This window comes from Pollicipes pollicipes, unplaced genomic scaffold (genome assembly GCF_011947565.3).
Source record: "Pollicipes pollicipes isolate AB1234 unplaced genomic scaffold, Ppol_2.1 Scaffold_7261;HRSCAF=8764_pilon_pilon_pilon, whole genome shotgun sequence".
Lineage (NCBI taxonomy): Eukaryota > Metazoa > Arthropoda > Thecostraca > Pollicipedomorpha > Pollicipedidae > Pollicipes > Pollicipes pollicipes.
This window is the reverse complement of record NW_023597054.1, coordinates 52,464,664-52,483,508: the sequence shown is the minus strand read 5'-3', so window position 1 is coordinate 52,483,508 and position 18,845 is coordinate 52,464,664. Positions and strand designations below refer to the sequence as shown.

Here is an 18,845-nt window from a genome sequence, read left to right as displayed (position 1 = left end):
CGTCTACCTCTGGCAGTGCGACCATCACCGGAAAGCCGTTCTCTAGCGACCACGCGTGTCTGCGCAGGCGATAGACGAACGTTTCGCGGCAAGTTATTAAGTCAGATTGCACGACTCAGTGCAGAACGATACGTGTCTATCGACGCGCTGCCCCGGCCCCCTCACACAGCGCGGGAGGGTCTCGTCGCCCATCGATCCCTCCTCACTTGCCACGGTCGTCACACGTGCGCGCCCATATCGCCCCCGTCATAGGCCCCGCTTACGCGAGCATTCTAATGCGCCAGCAACTAACAACAGAGGCTTAACACGTGTATTAATCCCCACATTATTCAAAACATTGACATTAAAACTCGGAAGCGTTATTACACATCATGCAAGGTAAAAATGGACGGATATATTTCGATTGCAGCAGATCATGGTTCAACAGGCATGTCTCACTTTTACAAAATGCCACCCTTTTAAATGAAATCGTATTATCAAAGCACTGGTCAAGAAGGGAATATTTTCTTTTGAGTATGCATCCCGTGTAGGGCATATTACAAATGGACATTACATATGTCATCCCTCCTCTCCAACAGCATCACACAAGCAGAGCAGACGAAGGACGCAATAGTTTGTATATGCAGCGTAGGCACTGGAAAAGCACGTAACGTAAAATGTCTACTGCATTGATCATGTGCGCGTTTGTTCCATTCACAACCCGTCGAGTAAGTCTCTTTGAACTAACATAAAGCGTGGGCTGCTTAAATTGTCCTCAGACTGAACTTTTACGACCAACGCCCGACCAACTGCCACCGAAGTGCGCATTGTCAAAGAAATAAGCATCGCACGCGTGATTCGATAAATGGGGCAAGTACACTCGCCAGGGTACGTACTGACTTTGGTCCGTACCGTGGCAGGACCACTGCAGTTGGCGCACTCAACGTCTACAGCCCACGTGGACGGATGAGTACATGTCATGCCACTACACATAACACGGTGCGCGCTAAGAGCCCGCATAATGTCAACAGCAGCAGCGAGATTATCAACACCGGGACCGTGCGGCTTAACAGCGAGTCAGTCACCCCCGCCGAGGCAGCGGGCTGACGGCGGCGAGGTCTCTACAGCGTCCAACCCACTGCCAGGCCTCCTCAGCCGCCGGCACCGTCGATCCCCGGCGAGGGACCGGCCACGTACGCGGGGGCGGGACGGGGCGGCGGCGGGCCTCGCCGCCGGCCCGCCCACACACACACAGACAGACAGCTATCGCCCAGACCGCGAGATCAGGCCACAGGAAGCACACACCACTCGGTGCAGACACTTCCTGCACGGCTGAGCGGGGCGGACACGCGAATGGATAGCGGCGTCGGCGCGGCGCAGAGCCGCGCCGGTCTATAACAGGGCCGAGCCGACCCGCGAGTCGCGCCTACAGCGCGATCGCGCCGACTGAAAGGACCACGCCGATCAGTACCGGGAACGCGCTAATTTACGACGGGATAGAGCCGGTCTGCAAGATCGCGCCGTGTTGCTGTCATCGCACTTGAATACTGTGCGATCGCGCTGATCTAAAGCAGGCTTGAGTATATCTACGAGAGAATCTTGTCGATCCACTTTTCTGCTGGCGCGAGGACCACCATCAACACCAGGAGCGTCACGAACAGCAGGTTGATTACGATGTAGATGCCAAGCACCGTTCGCCGCAGCGTTGAACCCTGGAACAGTGACATCAGCCTGCCGTACGAACGATATGAAACCTCCATCACCCACCTGAGAGCCATTGCTGGAACTGGATGCATCTGGATGAAGACCCACTGAATAGTTCAGGACAGGTCTGACAGACTGGGCGGCTGAACGGTCGGGCCCAGGGCAGGACTGACCGGCGGTCGGGTCCAGGGCGGGACTGACCGGCGGTCGGATCCGGGGCGGGACTGACCGAGGTCGGGTCCAGGGCGGGACTGACCGGCGGTCGGGTCCGGAGCGGGACTGACCGGCGGTCCGGTCCAGGGCAGGAATGACCGGCGGCCGGGTCCAGGGTGGGACTGACCGGCGCTCGGGTCCAGGGCGGTACTGACCGGCGGTCGGGTCCGGGGCGGGACTGACCGGCGGTCCGGTCCAGGGCAGGAATGACCGGCGGTCGGGTCCAGGGCGGGACTGACCGGCGGTCGGGTCCGGGGTGGGACTGACCGGCGGTCGGGTCCAGGGCGGGACTGACCGGCGGTCGGGTCCGGGGCGAGACTGACCGGCGGTCGGGTCCGGGGCGGGACTGACCGGCGGTCGGGTAAGGGGCGGGAGTGACCGGCGGTCGGGTCCAGGACAGGGCTGACCGGCGGTCGGGCCCAGGACAGGTCTGACCGGCGGTCGGGTCCAGGGCGGGACTGACCGGCGGCTCGTCGGGGAGGTGGTCCGGTGGCTCAGTGACCGGCTCGCCGCCCGCCGCCGCCCGCCAGCCGGCCATGTAAGCGGCGCGCGGCACCTGCGACATGGGCCGCCAGGGCAGGTAGCGCGGCACGCAGCGCCACCAGCCGGCTGGCGGCGGCGGCGGCAGTAGCGGCGCCCGGCACGGTCCGGCCGGCTGCCCATCCGAAATGGAGTCGCTGTCCGAGCCGAAGCAGTGGGCCGTCGCCGCCGAAGAGTCGTCGGCGGGCTATGACGGAAAAGGACAGGGCGGAGGAGGCGGCCACACTGAGCTGCACAGTGACGCGACATCTGCACCCGACCCACACCGCATCGGCCCGGCTCGCGGGCGCCTTCTCGAATCAAAGCGGTAAAAAAGGGCACGCAACCTTCAAACGTTTTGAGTGTTGCAAAATATCCCGCTCTACATAAACGAGAGGTGCCCGATTCTCCACCATTTGCCAGTTCATTGCAACCCACCACAAGCCCCCGCTGCTGCCTACACACTTTCTTCCACCAGGACCAGTCAGCTCCTCCCCACGGGGGTATCCCGGCTAACACCGGACCTGTGTGCAGTTTTGGCCCTGCCCGAGCGGCACACGCCCCCTACATGCAGGCGGTTCATCTAGCCCGGCCACTCACGGGCGCCTCCTGAGGCCGATCAGTCTGATAGGCGTGGTAGCTGTTCATGCCCATGTCTCGCATGTTGTACGCCTCGGCGTGGCCCTTCTGTCCGCTCAGAGTGCGGTCTGACCAGCACTGCTGCATCTGGAAGGACGGCCCCACAAGCACACTCAGGCCAGGCGTCGCGGCAATGTAAGGGGGGTGGGAGGGGATCACAGCGAATATCGCACAACAACCAATGAAGGTGCAATAAGCACGGAAGTATTGTAACGCGCCGCCACTAGGGTTCCCCCCTTCCAGGACAACGGCATGTCACATATAAAATAGCTTTTCCCGACCATCCATGAACGAGTGCTGATGAATGAATGAACATGAGGCGCACACGAGCGGTCATCGGAACCGGCTTGGGTAGCTTGTTTCAGGAGCTTGAAGTACATTACTGCGAGGGATCCAGCGGCACGGTGTCGTGGCGAGCTGGCAAAATGTGACGCCACAGGACGGCACATCACACACCATATCCAACTAGTGCCGAGATGTACGACACGACCTGTCAGAATCGTTCTAATGCGCAAGGCGGCAAGCCTCCAACTTGCACAGCGACAAGACTGAACGCTGCTGCAGCTCGCTGCATGTGGCATGACCTCGCTCGCGCTGGTCCCGCCCGGCCTCTTCACGCGCGAGGCGGGTGACGGCCGCGCCGACGTACCGACAGCACGAGGTGCACGGCGACGTGGAAAAGCACGAAGGCGGCGAGCACCCAGTAAGCCCAGTCAGGCAGCTGAGCGGCCGGCAGCTGCACGGCGAAGAAGACGGTGGCGATACCCAGGATGTGCGCCGCCGAGCCGACCGTCCAGTGCAGCCAGTTGAAGAGGGCGCGGCGAGGCGTTCCCGGGTGGCAGCGGCAGAGCGCCATCAGCGGCTGCAGGACGGCCAGGCAGACGCAGAGCACGCCCAGCAGCGGGTGCGGGCTGGCGGCCGGCCCGGCCAGCAGCGGCGTGGTCGTCCACCCGCCCACCTGCCACACCACGCACGCCAGGCCGGCCAGCGTCAGCAGCACTGTGATCACCATCAGAGCGCGGTGGCCCTGGAACCAGAGGTCCAGCCCGGCCAGCTTGCGGCTCACCCACGTCTGCTTGTAGTAGCGCGCCAGCAGCATGCCCGTGCTCGCCGTGCCCACCCAAGCAGTCAGCATGAGCGCACCGTGCACGCGGAACAGCAGGCCACTGTCGCCGGTCGCCTGCCGGGCCGAGGCCAGCTCCACCGGCTGACCGCTCACGCGCCGCGACGTCTGGTGGTAGCGAGGCCCGCCGTCGGCATCCACTGCGGCAGAGGAACGCGCTCAGCGGCGGCGCACGGGCCGGCCGCGGGCGGCCACGTCCGGCGCCTGTGCGCGAGGGCGTGGCCGTGACGGGCAGCGGGGCGAGCGGACGGGCGGGCCAGTCGGAGTTGCTGAGGTTCGGGTCGGGGCAGACGCAAACGGAGGCAGCCGTCGGACGGACGGTCCACGAGCCGTCGACGCGGGTGTGACGCCGCGCGTCGACAAGAAGCCCTGCATACCGCTCACCAGCGCTCAACGCGTGCCCCACCGCCACAGCGTACAACAGACACAGTACAGGACCACATCTGTCCACGCTCGGCCCCGCCGATCGCCAGGCGCCACTGACCTGCGCCGCTCGACACCATCAGGTGCAGGTCGGACGAGGCCAGGTCTGCCGTCTCGTCGCCCACCGAGAAGCGCGCCGCGTGCGTGAACTCGCACAGCAGGAAGCCGTCGCGGTACTCGCTGGAGAAGTCGGTCACCAGCTCACCGCCCTGTCGGCCGGGCGGCCACGGTGAACGTGGGAAGACCGACCAGGACCGACTATGCAGGCCACGCTGTCGCCAATACAGCCGTCAACAAAACAATTTGGGCATCTCAGAAGAGCATGTAAAATCAGCTAAACGGTAAAACGGTCACAAAGATTGGAAAACCAAGTCGCTTAATACCTACACTTTCATGCAGTACACGCATCCCGGAGACGTTCACAATGCTTACCGCGGATGTGGCGTTCTGCTGATTTGACTGTTTTCCCTTGTTGTGGGCGTGCTTGATCTGGTACCCGCCGCCCGGGCGGTCCGTGCAGTAGATAACTGCATCGTCCCCCTGTCACAGAGACGGCAGAGGTCGTCACGCACCGACCGACGAGCCGGCCGTCAGTGCAGCCGACACGCCGTCCTCCGCCCCAGGGCAGGACAGCGTCAGCGGTCATGATGCTCCGTCCTCCGCCTCAGGACAGGACAGCGTCAGCGGTCATGGTGCGCCGTCCTCCGCCACAGGACAGGACAGTGTCAGTGGTCATGACACGTTGTCCTCCGCCCCAGGACAGGATGGCGTCAGCGGTCATAATGCGCCGTCCTCCGCCCCAAGGCAGGACAGCATCAGCGGTCATGACACGCCGTCCTCCGCCCCAGGACAGGACAGCGTCAGCGGTCATGACACGCCGTCCTCCGCCCCACGACAGGACAGCATCAGCGGTCATGACACGCCGTCCTCCGTCCCGGGGCAGGACAGTATCAGCGGTCATGACGCGTCTAAAACCACGCCCTGAACGTTTCTGAACATGACCAATACACCTCTCAGATGTGTCAACACAACACATACATCCGTAAGATATCTTTCAGGCGTAAAAATACGCATACCGCTTCAGCAGCATCTAAGTAGCACGTAAACCAACTACCGCACCCAGCCACCACACTGGTGAGGCGCCCCACCGGCAGCCAGCCAGCCAGCCAGCCAGCCAGCCAGCCAGCCAGCCAGCCAGCCAGCCAGGCAGCCCGTGTCCGCGACCGGCCGTCGCTCACCATGGCCGCGTCCCTAGAGAGTCCCATGGCCAGGTACTCGGCCGGCTGGTGCTTGCCGTACAGCTGCAGCCGGTAGGCGCCGTCCGGCCGGCGCGCGTACGTCACCATCAGGTCGCAGTTGCGGCCCTCGATGCAGCTGTCGGCGCGCGTGAAGCAGCCCTTGCTGAGCAGGCAGGCGTCGTATATGGTGGCGATGGCGCTCGCCTCCGAGCTGGCGCCGCCGCAGTTCTGCCGGTGGCGGCGGCGGCGTTATAGCGGGGGCTCGGTCGGCTTGGGGTCCGGGTCAATCCCGGGCCTCCACAACAAGCTGGCACAACGACAAACCGCCGGCTCTGCGAGCCGAGCGGACGATAAACAAAAACTGACGTGCTGGCGATGTGTGAGCGGCTGAGCACGAACACGTTGCACCTAGGCACAATCTGTTGGACACGTCCAGTTAGCCCCGACATCCTGTGACCTGGAGGGGCCCAGGCCAGGTCACACAGGGAGTGCCCCAAGCCTCTCACCCTGGCAGGAAGGGCGGGCACCGCGGGGAATCGAACCCCGTACCTCTGGTTTCCCAGACGCGCAGCGGTTAACACAGACGGGTTAACCACTGCACTACCGGCACCCCAGTCCCCGGGCACTGCCGGCCTCAGTCGGAACACGTCGTCCGTACCTCAGTGCAGACGGCCTCGGTGCTAGCCGGCGGCGGGACGGTGCTGGTGGGGGGAGCCGGAGGCGCGCTGGCAGCGGCGGACGGTTCTACCCGCTGCGGGGTGGGCGTCGGGATGGGTCAGAGACACGCTCCACCAGCCGCGCTCCCACCCGGCCGACGCCGCGCAGAGCAGAACAGAACGCGAGGGCTCCCGCGCACGAGCGTCGGCGACATCGCGCGGCCGCGTCAGAGACGGACAGACGGTCGCCGGAGCTCCGCTGGCTCCAGCGTCGGTCACCAGCACACGCCAGACACAGCGTTCTGAACAAGACCGACCGTTTACCACACCCACGCCGCTAGTTGGCCAACGGAGACAAACAACTAAAGCACAAACGCGGCGAGAGCGCCTCTATCTTCAAATCGAGCGGGGAAGGGCGGTGGTGCGGTCACAGGTGGGACTGGCAACAGGTCTGAGGTGAGCGAGGCCACCGGCGCCGGCCACGCCACACTAGACACAGCCCGGCTGCGGCGTCCGACCGTGCGCCAGCATCACTACTGACCGGGGACAGCCGGTCGGCGCCACCCTCCGCCTGCGCCGGAGCCGGAGATGGAGCGGGAACCCGAGTATCGGCGGTGGTGTCGGACGCCCGGGCCAGCCGCAGTCGAGGCGTGTTGTGTCCCACCCAGAAGGTGTCGTGCTTCTGCACCACGGTGACGCGGAACACGACATCCTCGTCCAGGTCGCCGGGGGCCTGCCAGAGCAGCGTCACCGCCTCCTTCTCCTTGCTGTCTAGGTGACTGATGCCGTTCTGCGTGCAGAGCACACACAGGCGGAACGTCAAACGTCAATCAAGGGCTGAAGTTCGGCGGTATTTAGGACGGCCACAACCTAAACCGAGTAGTCACCTCCAGAGAAGTCACCCTCCAGTGAGCCAACGCACTCAGCCGCAAGCGCAACCAGAAAAAAATCCAGATGACGAAAGGAAACCCCCTCTGAAGCACCAGGGAGAGCACGACGAGCGACTTTGTCCGACATCCACTCACGGTGACGCCGTAACGCGATTCATTAATCCCACTTCACATGTTAACATGACATCAGTGGCAGAAAGGACCCTGCGCTCATGAACAAAACCACCCGCGCCGCAACACTGAAGACTCGGCCGGAGGACGCCGCGGAGATCGAAGGAAGAAAAGGAAGGCCAGGGAGGGCCCGTGGGCCCGCGTGGCCGCCAGCTCACGTCTTGGCCCGGCTCGCACGACACCGTCAGGTGCTGGCGCGTGAAGAAGCGGCCCAGCGCCGGCGACGAGTCCGGGTCCCGGGCGCGCCGAACTTGCACGAAAAAGCCCTTAAACGGCGGCTGGTTGCCTCGTCTGATGGTCACCTTCACACTGAGGGGGACGAGTGACGAGGTCAGCGGCGAGCGGGCAGGACCAGCCACGCCCGGCCAGGTCAGCAGACCGCGACAGCAGGCGGGTCAGCACGAGCGAGGCAGGTCCTCTGAGAACATATGACATCGCATGTGGACAATGTCCCAGTGTGGTTGCTGGTGTCGGAGTATGTCCGGCATATAGTGGGGCGTCTGGTTCAAAACCTTCGTAGTCAGCGCTCAAAACTTTTGGAGAGGATACAGTGTGGACTGGTAATATGAACTGACCGCATGGCACAATTGGTGACCCAAATGCACTGATTGGTTTTGTATTAAAACCGTTCTTCGAAGAAATGTCCGACCGCCGGGCTTCGGACAGCTACACAGGTAAGTACTTAAGGGGAGTTTCCCACTTTTGGGGCTTATTTCAAACATCCTCCAGTGAAAACTCCGCACGATTTAAGTGGAATAATGACACTGGCTAGTGCCGCCGCAGCATAGTCAATATATAATATGAATAACAATTTTCATAATTTTCCAGTCCAAATTACGCTGCCAACACTTTGTAACAGCACTAAGGTTCCTCCTTGCAGTCGCGACTACTGTCGTCACGACCACCGTGCGCACGCACCTCCAGTGGTGTGAATAAAAATGCGTTTGTTATTGGTCCAGTGGACGCGAGCTTAGTACCGAGAGGCGCATTGGGTGCAGTTTGGACCAGTGTGTCACATCAAGCATGTGCTACTCCCATTCTCCGACCCAAAGTGCGCCTCGAAAAGAGTCACTACGGCGAACGCCATAGCGGAGATATCAAAAAAAGTATAACGTTTCGTTGAAGTCGCGGGATAATAGCTTCATGTTCGCTTTCGTGTCCAAATAGTATTTTAAGCTTTCGTAGCACTTATTTCACGAACGTTTTGGCACGTGAGTGTGTTGCAAACATTGCAGAACACACACACGTTGGGCAAAAGTAAGGCAAATGAAATGCATTACTTCCATAGTGGTGAACAAGGAGTCAAACGAGATTTCTGCCGCAGAGTCGGTTGCGTCAAATCTGAGCTATTCAGAGGGATTTCGATAAAACTGGTATTACCGATCAAATCGTACATGTTTGATGTAACAAGTGAAAAGTACAAAAAGTCAGATACTCCCTTTTAGAAAGCTACCTATGTATGCATCCGTGTGGCCATTCATTATGCAACGCATAACTTGAAATAGCTCGGTGTTGACATTCGTATCGCATGCCATTCGTATGCCGTTTGGAGTGTCACGTGTATGAAATGACATCGACAAAACACAGCAATCTCCTAAGACCGTATCCAGAAAAAGGCAGCACATGTAACACCACTGAAAGGTACGGGAACGAACAGGGCTTCTTCCCCGTGCACGAAGGCAAGGACTCTCCGGGACGCCAAACTGTGCGAGTCAATCAATGTGACAGCAACTGCCCGACGGCTGATGACATAAAATCGTCCAGGCCGTGCGCAAACCGTCCAAACGACGTCCGTGGACCATCATAATACGACACAATGATGGGAACAACGTATCTCCAGTGCCTGGAAAGCCCGGCTATGCAAACGGCTCATGCTGGGCGAGCGGAGGAACGCACCGCAGGCGCAGCGTGGAAGCGTGCAGCCATGGGCACCAGTCCGGGACCGTGCAGTGAAACCATGCCTGCCGCTGAGCCGACCAGCCCGAACGAAATCCGCTTTCTGCCGTGACTGTGACAATGGACCCGGGATAGTCGTCTGGCCGTGTTTGTCGCCGGGCTCCGGGCCGCTGAGCGGTAGTGGAGTTGTGTTCGGACAAGGAACCCAGCTGCGGTAAGCTAAGGTGTGCTCCTGACGCCAGTCAACTCACGCCCACCAACCACCTCCTTCTGGTGATCGGATAGCGTCAATGTGACGAGAAGCATCCGTGGCTTATTGGTGTTTTAGGGGGCGCCGACACAAGGTCAAACCGAGGTGGGCGAACTGTCGCCGTACCATGTTTACCACGCCATGTTTCAGCCACAGACGCCAGGAAGACTGCTGGGTTTTGAGGATACAGCGACCTCTTGGTCAAATCACACACCGGCGCAAAGCAACCCTAGCACCCCCCTAAAAACGGTCCTGTAACCATGTGCTCGTCCGACACCTATCAGTGTCATGCCCCGGCTCGCCCGCTGGCTCAGACCGAGGGCACGCACAACTCGGACCGGGGCGCCGAATCATCGCCACCGGTAACCGGCCGCGTTACCCAGCCGGACGCGGCGGCTGGCTGGTGATACCCGGTGAACGGGTCCGGCCCCGTTCGCCCACGTTGCGTCGGCCCGGCGGAGGCGTCACGCCGGAACGGAACGTCACGCGCGCCGCGGCCGGCCAATGGGGACGAGCCCGCCAATGGCCAGCCATGCGGGAACAAAAGCAACCCGACCGAGCGCGCCGGCCCACCACCGACCACCCGGGAACTGATGTCGGCCCAACGCTCGGTCACCCGGACCGTCAGTCCGCCGCCGGCTGCCCGCCACCGACCACCCGGGAACTGATGTCGGCCCGGTGCTCGGTCACCCGGACCGTCAGTCCGCCGCCAGGCTGCCCGCCACCGACCACCCGGGAACTGATGTCGGCCCGGTGCCCGGTCACCCGGACCGCCAGTCCGCCGCCGCCAGCCTACCGAGCGGCGAGCTGTCCGACCGCAATCCACCGTCAGCCGACACCCGTCTGGGCTGGCGATTCGTCATCATTTGGAGGTGAAACTAGCTGAGGATGCAGTCACTTATAGCGGGTATTCAACGCCATTCGTAACAGTTTTGGTGTGCTTTGAAACTTCCTTTTCAGGACTGGACGTGACAGGCGGTTTGGACGACCGCCATCGTGCGTTGGCCCGACGTTTTCTGCACATTGGCGCGAGACCAGCGGAGTGACGTACAACAGACGACGTTTCAATGGCCGTGACAAACTATACCATTCCGCAGAGGGGGACATCGTTTACCCTACAACGCATCGCATGCTTTGAGTCGTACCAGACCGTTTGTGTCCCAGTGAGAGGGCCGTGTTCTCTGACGATGACTGACCCACAAGTAACAGGCGTCAGCAGCAAGCATTTCACCATTCACGACACATCACACGTCAAAAACAGGATATGTGAGACATGTGATATGAGACCCCCAGGATACGCAACCCATTGCATACGGGGCGCACATGGCCGCACATATTGCATGCATGTTACATATGAATTTGCACATGGGTCACATCAAAACGCTTAACAAAAGATTGCGTCCATTCTCCATAACGAGCCATCTGAGCTATAGAGGCCACTGCAAAAATCGGAAGCAGCCACGCACTCCATGCAAAGCGAAATGGAGCAAGTGCTAAGCATTCAATGGCAACTTATGAAGTCAGCTAATGGGTTGCAGCGGGGCATCCAAGCGGATGGAAGCGACACCCAAAACAAACCGTACCGTTTCCCCTAACCTAGGCACCTGCAACAGAGGCCGGGCACTTCATCAAGACCAGCACCAACTTCTTCCAACAATTATTATGTCTTACACCATTCAGGGTGGTTTTTACAAACTTCTGTTTGACGCTCGGCAGTCAGAATCGACTCCGAAATCATGAGAAAGAAATAGCTAGGGCGCGCTGGAATCGATTCGCATAACCTTTTCTATAGAGAGAGTCAGAGAAAGTCAACTAAATCGCTTTTTGCGATTGAACGTGCTGAAGCGGAATTAAGCGCAAATCAAGGTTTGTACGCATCGTCAGAGACGTCATTCTTCCATTGCGTCCTCATACCTCGCACACCATTTATTGACGGCAAATTGACGTCCGTTACATCTGGAAATCGTGCCCACGAACGCCAAATATGAGCGACTCGCCACTTATATTTGCATTAGCCTTGATTGTCGCATGGTCAATGGAATGACAGGATTTAAAAGACATCATTATGACGTCACGGATGCCTCCGTGACCTTGAAATGGTCTGCACGAAATAGTCTGCACATGTTTGCAGACACGTAGCTCAGAAACTGGAGGGCCTTAGGTTTTAAGAAGGGCGAGGCCGTCAACTGCACTGAATTATCTTCAACAGGACTATTTCATTACATATAAATATGGAATGCTCCCGTTAACAGAAATCTTCCTTAAGGTCGTTTTTGTCGAAGGGAGCGGTAAGGGACCCAGAGGGGTGGGTTTCTTTTTCTCCCGCTCACTGTAACGGCACAGAAGTCCAGTGGAAGGCAGGACCTCATACTTTGACATCGGCTGGGCCGCTTAGTCAAGGCTCGGTTCTGGGATCTTTCGGGAGCGCCACTTACCGTTTGGACGGCTGCACGCTGTCACCGGACACAGTCACATTGTATATCATGTCGGACTGCTGGGCCGGCACGCCGTGACCCGGGGTCATGTCGCCGCAGGCCACGGCTGGGACGCCGCCCGGGTAGGCCCGGCAGGCCATCGCCGCCAGAGCCAGCACCAGCAGCTGCAGCGGGCGCCGAAGCATCTCCTGACGATCACGCGGGCCCGGCGTTAGGTCGTCCCCAAAGCCCACGCGTGTGCAGCCTCACCGGTGAGGCGCCTCACCAGACACGCCACCTGCTGAGTGGCACGTGCCGGCACCTCCGCCGCGTCCTCCGGCTGTAAACTGACCACCCCGAACACGTCCACCCCGCCGGTGATACCTGGCGGAGCCGCACCCTCACAGCGGCCCGCACCTTACGGCTCCCAGCCAGTCCACACCCACACGCAAATGAGCGCAGTCACGCGGCGTGTGCCAGCGCCAGGCGGGCGCGCACGGCAGCGGCCGGCCCACCGCGACCGGCGTGGCGACGCCGCGTCACGGCTGACCCCGATCCGGCGGCGGTCACCGCGCCGGCAGCCGCCGCCGCCGCCGCCGCCGTCGCCGCCGCCGGACACGTTCACACGCCGCCGGCCGCCGCGCCACTGGCTGCCCGGCGCCGTGCCCAGCCGGCACGCGCGCCTCCTGCTGCTCCACAGGACCACAGCCACTGATGTCGCGACTGATACACCCGTCACGGAGACTCACCCGGTCGGCCCACGGATCATGACAGCCACCGGCAGTGCCGCAGCAGCTGCCGCCGAGAAGCACCAGACCAAACACATGGGAATTCAGCCGCTGACAAACAAGCCAGTGCAGGTTCAAGACCTTTTAGACGTTCGGAAAGGAAGCACGGTCGAGAGACGAGGGGCTTCTACAAATGCCGTGATGCCTGCAGGCGATTTGACTTATCGTGCAAGCGCAGACGACAAGGCTCACATGGGCAATGGACTCTGACTACGGTTTCAGGCCCGCTGCGTGACACTTCTGAGGGCATACTGTGCGGTAACATGAAATATACACACGTGTAGACGATCTAAAATACCTCGCCATGCGGCTCATCTATCCATTACCCAGATACCCTCCGAGAAAGCAACATACCGCGCCTCTATCGTCCTGCACGTACATACGCTGCCTTTTCCCCATTCTTATTACACTCAACTACTTGAGTGAACAAGGTTACCTAAATCGTCCTCATTGTTGACCACGTGGGTGATTTTAAACAGCCCACACGTGTCGCCTAACTGTAACGTTTTCAAGCCCTCGATTCTTCTTGGTTTGGTTAGAGACATCAAGAAGCGCCAAAATGTGAACACCACCGTATTTAATGCTCAATACCACGAAGCGTAATGATGCTAAGGTCTCAGCTGCCCCGCCTCAGTACGTGATCAGCTGCAATGACTCAAGCTGATCAGAGCCGTAACATACCGTGGCACTTTTAATTGGAATAGCTACGCATCGACAGATAATATACATGCACTGCACGAGTACAACATCTTATTACTGCATTAAACACGCGCGACGGACATTGAATGGCACCGCGTCCGCATTCCTTCGACGCATGACCTTGAGCGCCCACAAAGGGAGACAGGGGAGCGGCGCGGCTCTCTGACGTAAACCCGCGTCGCTGCTGTAAACGCGCCGCGGAAATCCGGTGCCGGCCCGGTCACATACAGCTTGGTTTATTGTCGTGTCTTATCCAGGGCACAAATACACCAGTCCAAATAACAGGAATATAACGAATTGCAACCTACCTCAAGTATCACACCTGAGGAAGTAGAAGAATAGCCCCAAATCACACCAGCACAGGTGACGAAAGGCTTTGCCAGCTGGTCCGTGCATGTAGGGGCTTGAAATGGCCAGGTTACTTCCCTGCACAGCAGAGAGCTGCGTCCATCCCCGCCTTAGGACAGGGGACCGGTACATGAGCAAAGGACACAGGGAGCGGCGGGATCGCTCCAGCACACAGCCAAACGCGGCGGGAGGTGGCGGGCGGGCGGGTGCGGCCACGTCACGCGTCAGCATGAACAGCGTGTCCGCCTTGTGCTCCTGCGATGGTGGGGCGTGGCGGGGTCAGGCAGAGCCAGCTGGCGGGGGATCCGTGCCCCCCCCCCCCCACTTACAGCACCGGAGCCAGCTGCCGCAGCGAGTAGAGGTGTCGGCGCGCCCGGAGCCGCCCGACGGGGTGGGCACGGCCCGCCAGGCAGTCACGCGACACCGTACCGGGAATCCCGGATAGAGGCGCTCGGACCCGGTGCATCACACCATGGCTCTGGCCACACCTCTGAGTCACCTCACCGCCTCCAACACACCCACACAGGCTGCCACAGCTGGGCAAAACTCATTTATTACTTGTCACCAATGCACAAAGCCTACGCAGAGCCTTCATGCTGCAAAGGTGTCAGTTCTGTCAAGATCTGTGCATATTCCTTTCATATATCTTATTTGGCAATCTCATCTGGAATAGAATGATTCCTTCAGGACATGGGTTTAAATGGATGCTGGCATGAATGGTGATGTAGCCTCAAAAGACCTGGGGTAAGCACTAGAGAATGAAACACTTTTAACAATAAATATATTTGAAGTGACTGAAATTAATTTTGCTATGAGTAGAATGTGATATGTGGAATATAGGGTGTTTTTGTTTATTGGTGGACTTTGACATTAAACTGCATCACTGATGCCATGTTGGTGCTTACTTTATATTTGGGTGAGTTGTGTTTGTGCTTTGGGTCTGTTTTCAATACAACATGTGGGCTATTAATGAAACTTCAATCTCAATCAATATTTACACCAAATTATTGGAATGCAGCCATCTATATTAGATGGCTTAGATGTTTGGATGCACAACACCACAAGTCATTAGGACAGAGCAGCATTTGTAACATCTTACCCTTCAATCAACTAACTATAACATAACATGTCACGGTACTGCAACACTGTTGTGTCAATGTTGTGTATGAATTGGCAGGATGGTGCCATTGCATAAATGTCAAAGAGCAGCAAACCATCAGGCCTATTTTTGATATTTTGATGCTATACAAGCACAATATTTCTATAAGAAAGCAAAACATGTGTTGCTCTAAATGTGTACTATTCATAATGGCCAAAGTATGCTGAGTACTGGCTAGGCCTTAACATAGCATATCTGAATACAGTTCAAGTAATCCAAACACCATGTTCCGAGACCATGGTGCTGATGCTGTGGAGGGCTTGGCAGCAAAGTCCCCAGTAATGTTTACTTACAGGAAAAGCATACCACTGGATTCCAAGATACAGGTGCATGTGTCAATGCCAGAACCTCTCGCCCACTAGGTTTAATCCCAAGAAAACAGGTAGAACTAATTCCATAAAACTGCACAAGCCAGAGCTTATACTGGCTTTCTTAGCTTGGTTGGCATGATTTCATCATCAATTCATTATTTTCAAAGGCTAGCCATCCCATTCACACACTATGTTTATATGGCAGGTGATGGCCTTTTATGGAGCATCAATATATTATGTTTTGCATGGAGAGTGAAGCTTTTACATGGCATAGTCAAAGATAACAATAGGGAAGAAGCTTCGTGGAGAGGTTGACAGCATAACATTATGCTAAGGTCTTGTAAAACCTTAAAGCCAGATACCATTTGGCTCCCCTCACGACAATGCGCTGACCTCATGTGCTGTTGTTGCATACATTAAAATCATTATGTCATTAATGCATCTTGCTTTCATAGATATTGAGCAATATATTGGGAAAACACCATCATATGGTGAGCAGGTCAATGCAAAGATGCTACAAATATTTAAATTATCTTTCTCATGGGTTTAGCATGTAGGATGGAATGCAAAGATTATCAATCCACTGTGTTGGCATCGAGGATCAAATTTCATGGATTCTTGTTACCTTGGCCCCTTACATTTTTATGGTTTTTGATGCTGCTTGATGGGCAGTAATGTTGTGACTGAGTGCAGTAATGGCGCCGGTGTCGCGGCTGCTGTGTGTGTGCGGCGCTCAGGAGCTCACCATCATAATTATAAAAAATTTGAAGGTAAGAGCATGAATCTACATGTTTTGTGATTATTTATGATATGTCCTGCCTTAACCATGAGAATGATGTACAATGATTTTTTTTTTACATTAGGTAGGAAAGTTCACCCCGACCGCAAGCAGTCACAGTTTTCGATCATTTCATATACTGAAGAAAAGCCACACATCAGAGAAGGGCCACGTTTAAGGGAAGATGTAATGCGCCTGATCTCCTGCTGGTAAATACCTAACTCCAAGGCCTTATGCTAGTGCCTCGCATTAAATGTGCATGAGTCAAATATGTAGCACATCCCAAACCATCAGCATCACACTCAGCACAACCCACAGGCCAGCAGATCCTCACCTTTGGCATTTGCCAAATATCGAGTGATCTCCCCAGGTCTTGGCCGGCTTCCACGTCTGATGAGGATTATTCGAAAAGCTGCTGGTGCTTCATGGCTTCAAGCTACGCACAAATTACCACAAACCCTCACCAACAGTCCCCAGTTGCCAGACCTATGCCCAACCCACAGCCAGCGAGCGCCACGCAGCGGTTGCCTGCGCCGCGGTGAAAGTTCATTGCCTCTTCGTCAACTTGACGTAAATACGCAGTGTTGTACGACTCTAATCTACTGCTAATTTTAAAACCAGCTCTAAATCCTAGCTCGTTAGCCAATTTCCGCAAGAAATCGCTGCAAGAACACATAACATGCAATTTGCTGGCACCTGACGCACGCAGAAAACCATTTTGATCTAGAAAAACTAACCAAGCTCTTTCCCGTATTTATCACCATATCAGTATCGCAGGCAGGGGGCACATGGGGCACGTGCGCCCTCCTTAGGTTCCGAGGGGTTCTTTGGGCCCGCGGTGATCGCCGATGGACACTCCGAGTTGAGAGTCCGGGGGGCCCGAAAGTTCGGTCGGAGTCTGTATTTAAGGGATCCGGCACGCAGGGCGGGCACTCCAATGCCAGCGAGAGCCTTATTGACGCAGATCGGGGACCCCCTGAAACTCGAAGGGCCTTTATGTCGGTCGAACATCACCAGTACCGCAGAGTGTGCTCCGTGTCGGTATTGACCTGAGATTTCACTTTACAAACGGGTACAAAGCCGTGCGCACGATTTTCAGTGTCCAGTGCCTGTCGGGGGCCATCAATACCTAACGGGGGCTTTGCGTTGGCAAGGGGCCACGCGTCTGCTAGGCATAAGGTTCGGAGAGGCCCGAGGAGAGCCTGGAGGGCCAGCCGGGACTGAGAATGAAGGGTCCGATCGGAAGACCCAAAGGCACAAACGGTTGACCGGATTTATTTTTATTCAGGAGCCCCAGCTTGAAGGGGCGGGTTCTCAAATGATGGTCTGAGAGCCTTTTGCACCTTTAGGTGACGCCCTGAGTCGATAAAAGTCTAAATATCGGTCAGGCACCACCAGTACCGCATATTCGGGTCCGTGTTGGTATGATCTGAGGACCCACTTCCCAAGCAGCGACAAAGCTGGAGCCAGCAGTTTACACTGTTCGGGGCCTCTGTATCAGCCCTGGTCGGGGACCCTGCAGGCCTTTTTTCAGACAGAGATTATCGACACTTAACAGTTTTCTTCGTGTCGGTCTGAGCCCAGGGGACCCGGTTCCAAACTAGGATCAAGGCCAGGACCCGCGATTTACAATATTCGGGATTCCGGACGCAATGAGCGGCTTCTGTGTCGGCATTGGCCTCGAGTCGCACAGGAACCGTGTTTGAGGGGACCCAAAGAGGGGCCCGAAGAGTCTCTTGAGACCTAAGATCAAGGGCCCAATGGCAGGTTTAATACCCCAAGCGGCTGTAGGTCACACTAAGGGCCCCGTCCGTGGGACCGTGATCCCAAACGTCACCTAGAGGGTCTGTTTACACCGATTGTGCCCCTTTGAAACAGTGCATTACTCTGCTTCGGCCAAAGATCTCTAATGCCGACCAGTCGGCTCCGTGTCGCTCTAAACTCCAGTGGCTCATTTTCCAAGGGGGAACAAGGCCGGAACCGCGATTTACATTGACCAGAGCCCTTGCAACAATGCTAAGCTATTGTGTTGGTCAGGGATCCACAGCACCTTACAGGGTGTCCGAGACGGGGATCTCGAGTCGGCCAGGAGAACATATGCTGAACAGGGACGGGGTGTGACCCCAAACGTAAGAGGGAGTCTTGAGGTGGTCGGGCTCTCTGGCAATGGAAGGAAATCTGACAATTTATTATGAAAATTCGCATTGGGGTAATGGAAGGGAAATGTGTCAGAGACCCCAGTGCCGAACGGTGTGCCCTCCATCCCAATTTCAGCCGTGGGCCGGTTGAGCCGTAATGGCTTTTATGTGCCCATTATTGGACGACCTACGGCGAGCATGAGCAAGGTCGCGTCAATGAGGATTCCGCGTCCATCCGGTGCCAACTGCGCAGGCCAGAAGGTCTCCTGCGTCAGTGAGAGGACCAATGTATGATGCATCCCTCTAAGGGCCTACGGATCGACCAAGGAACCCCACCCCCGTGTTAGCGCAGTGCTAACGACGGCCTATCCGTTCATAGAGACATAGCAACGATACGGCGGCCAGGGGAAAAACACCGATGACAAAACTGGAAGATATGACTTGGTATCTTCGGTAGGACTGATTTCGGGATACCATCTGCCAATATAACATATTCGTCAGATGTTTGT

The 18,845-nt window shown here is 57.3% G+C and overlaps 1 protein-coding gene across 1 annotated transcript; it reads right to left on the bottom strand.

Annotated features, from left to right (window-relative positions):
• Nucleotides 1-1,412: 1,412 nt before the first annotated feature.
• LOC119111838 (putative ferric-chelate reductase 1 homolog) lies at nt 1,413-16,723 on the bottom strand. Its single transcript, XM_037235671.1, has 11 exons — nt 16,533-16,723; nt 12,137-12,324; nt 7,714-7,864; nt 7,036-7,284; nt 6,497-6,589; nt 5,839-6,066; nt 5,033-5,140; nt 4,662-4,809; nt 3,704-4,317; nt 3,016-3,141; nt 1,413-1,691 (listed from the first exon to the last, which is right to left on the bottom strand). Exons 1-11 carry the CDS (start codon nt 16,539-16,541, stop codon nt 1,566-1,568), a joined length of 2,040 nt encoding a protein of 679 aa, XP_037091566.1. The 5' UTR covers nt 16,542-16,723; the 3' UTR covers nt 1,413-1,565.
• Nucleotides 16,724-18,845: the final 2,122 nt, after the last annotated feature.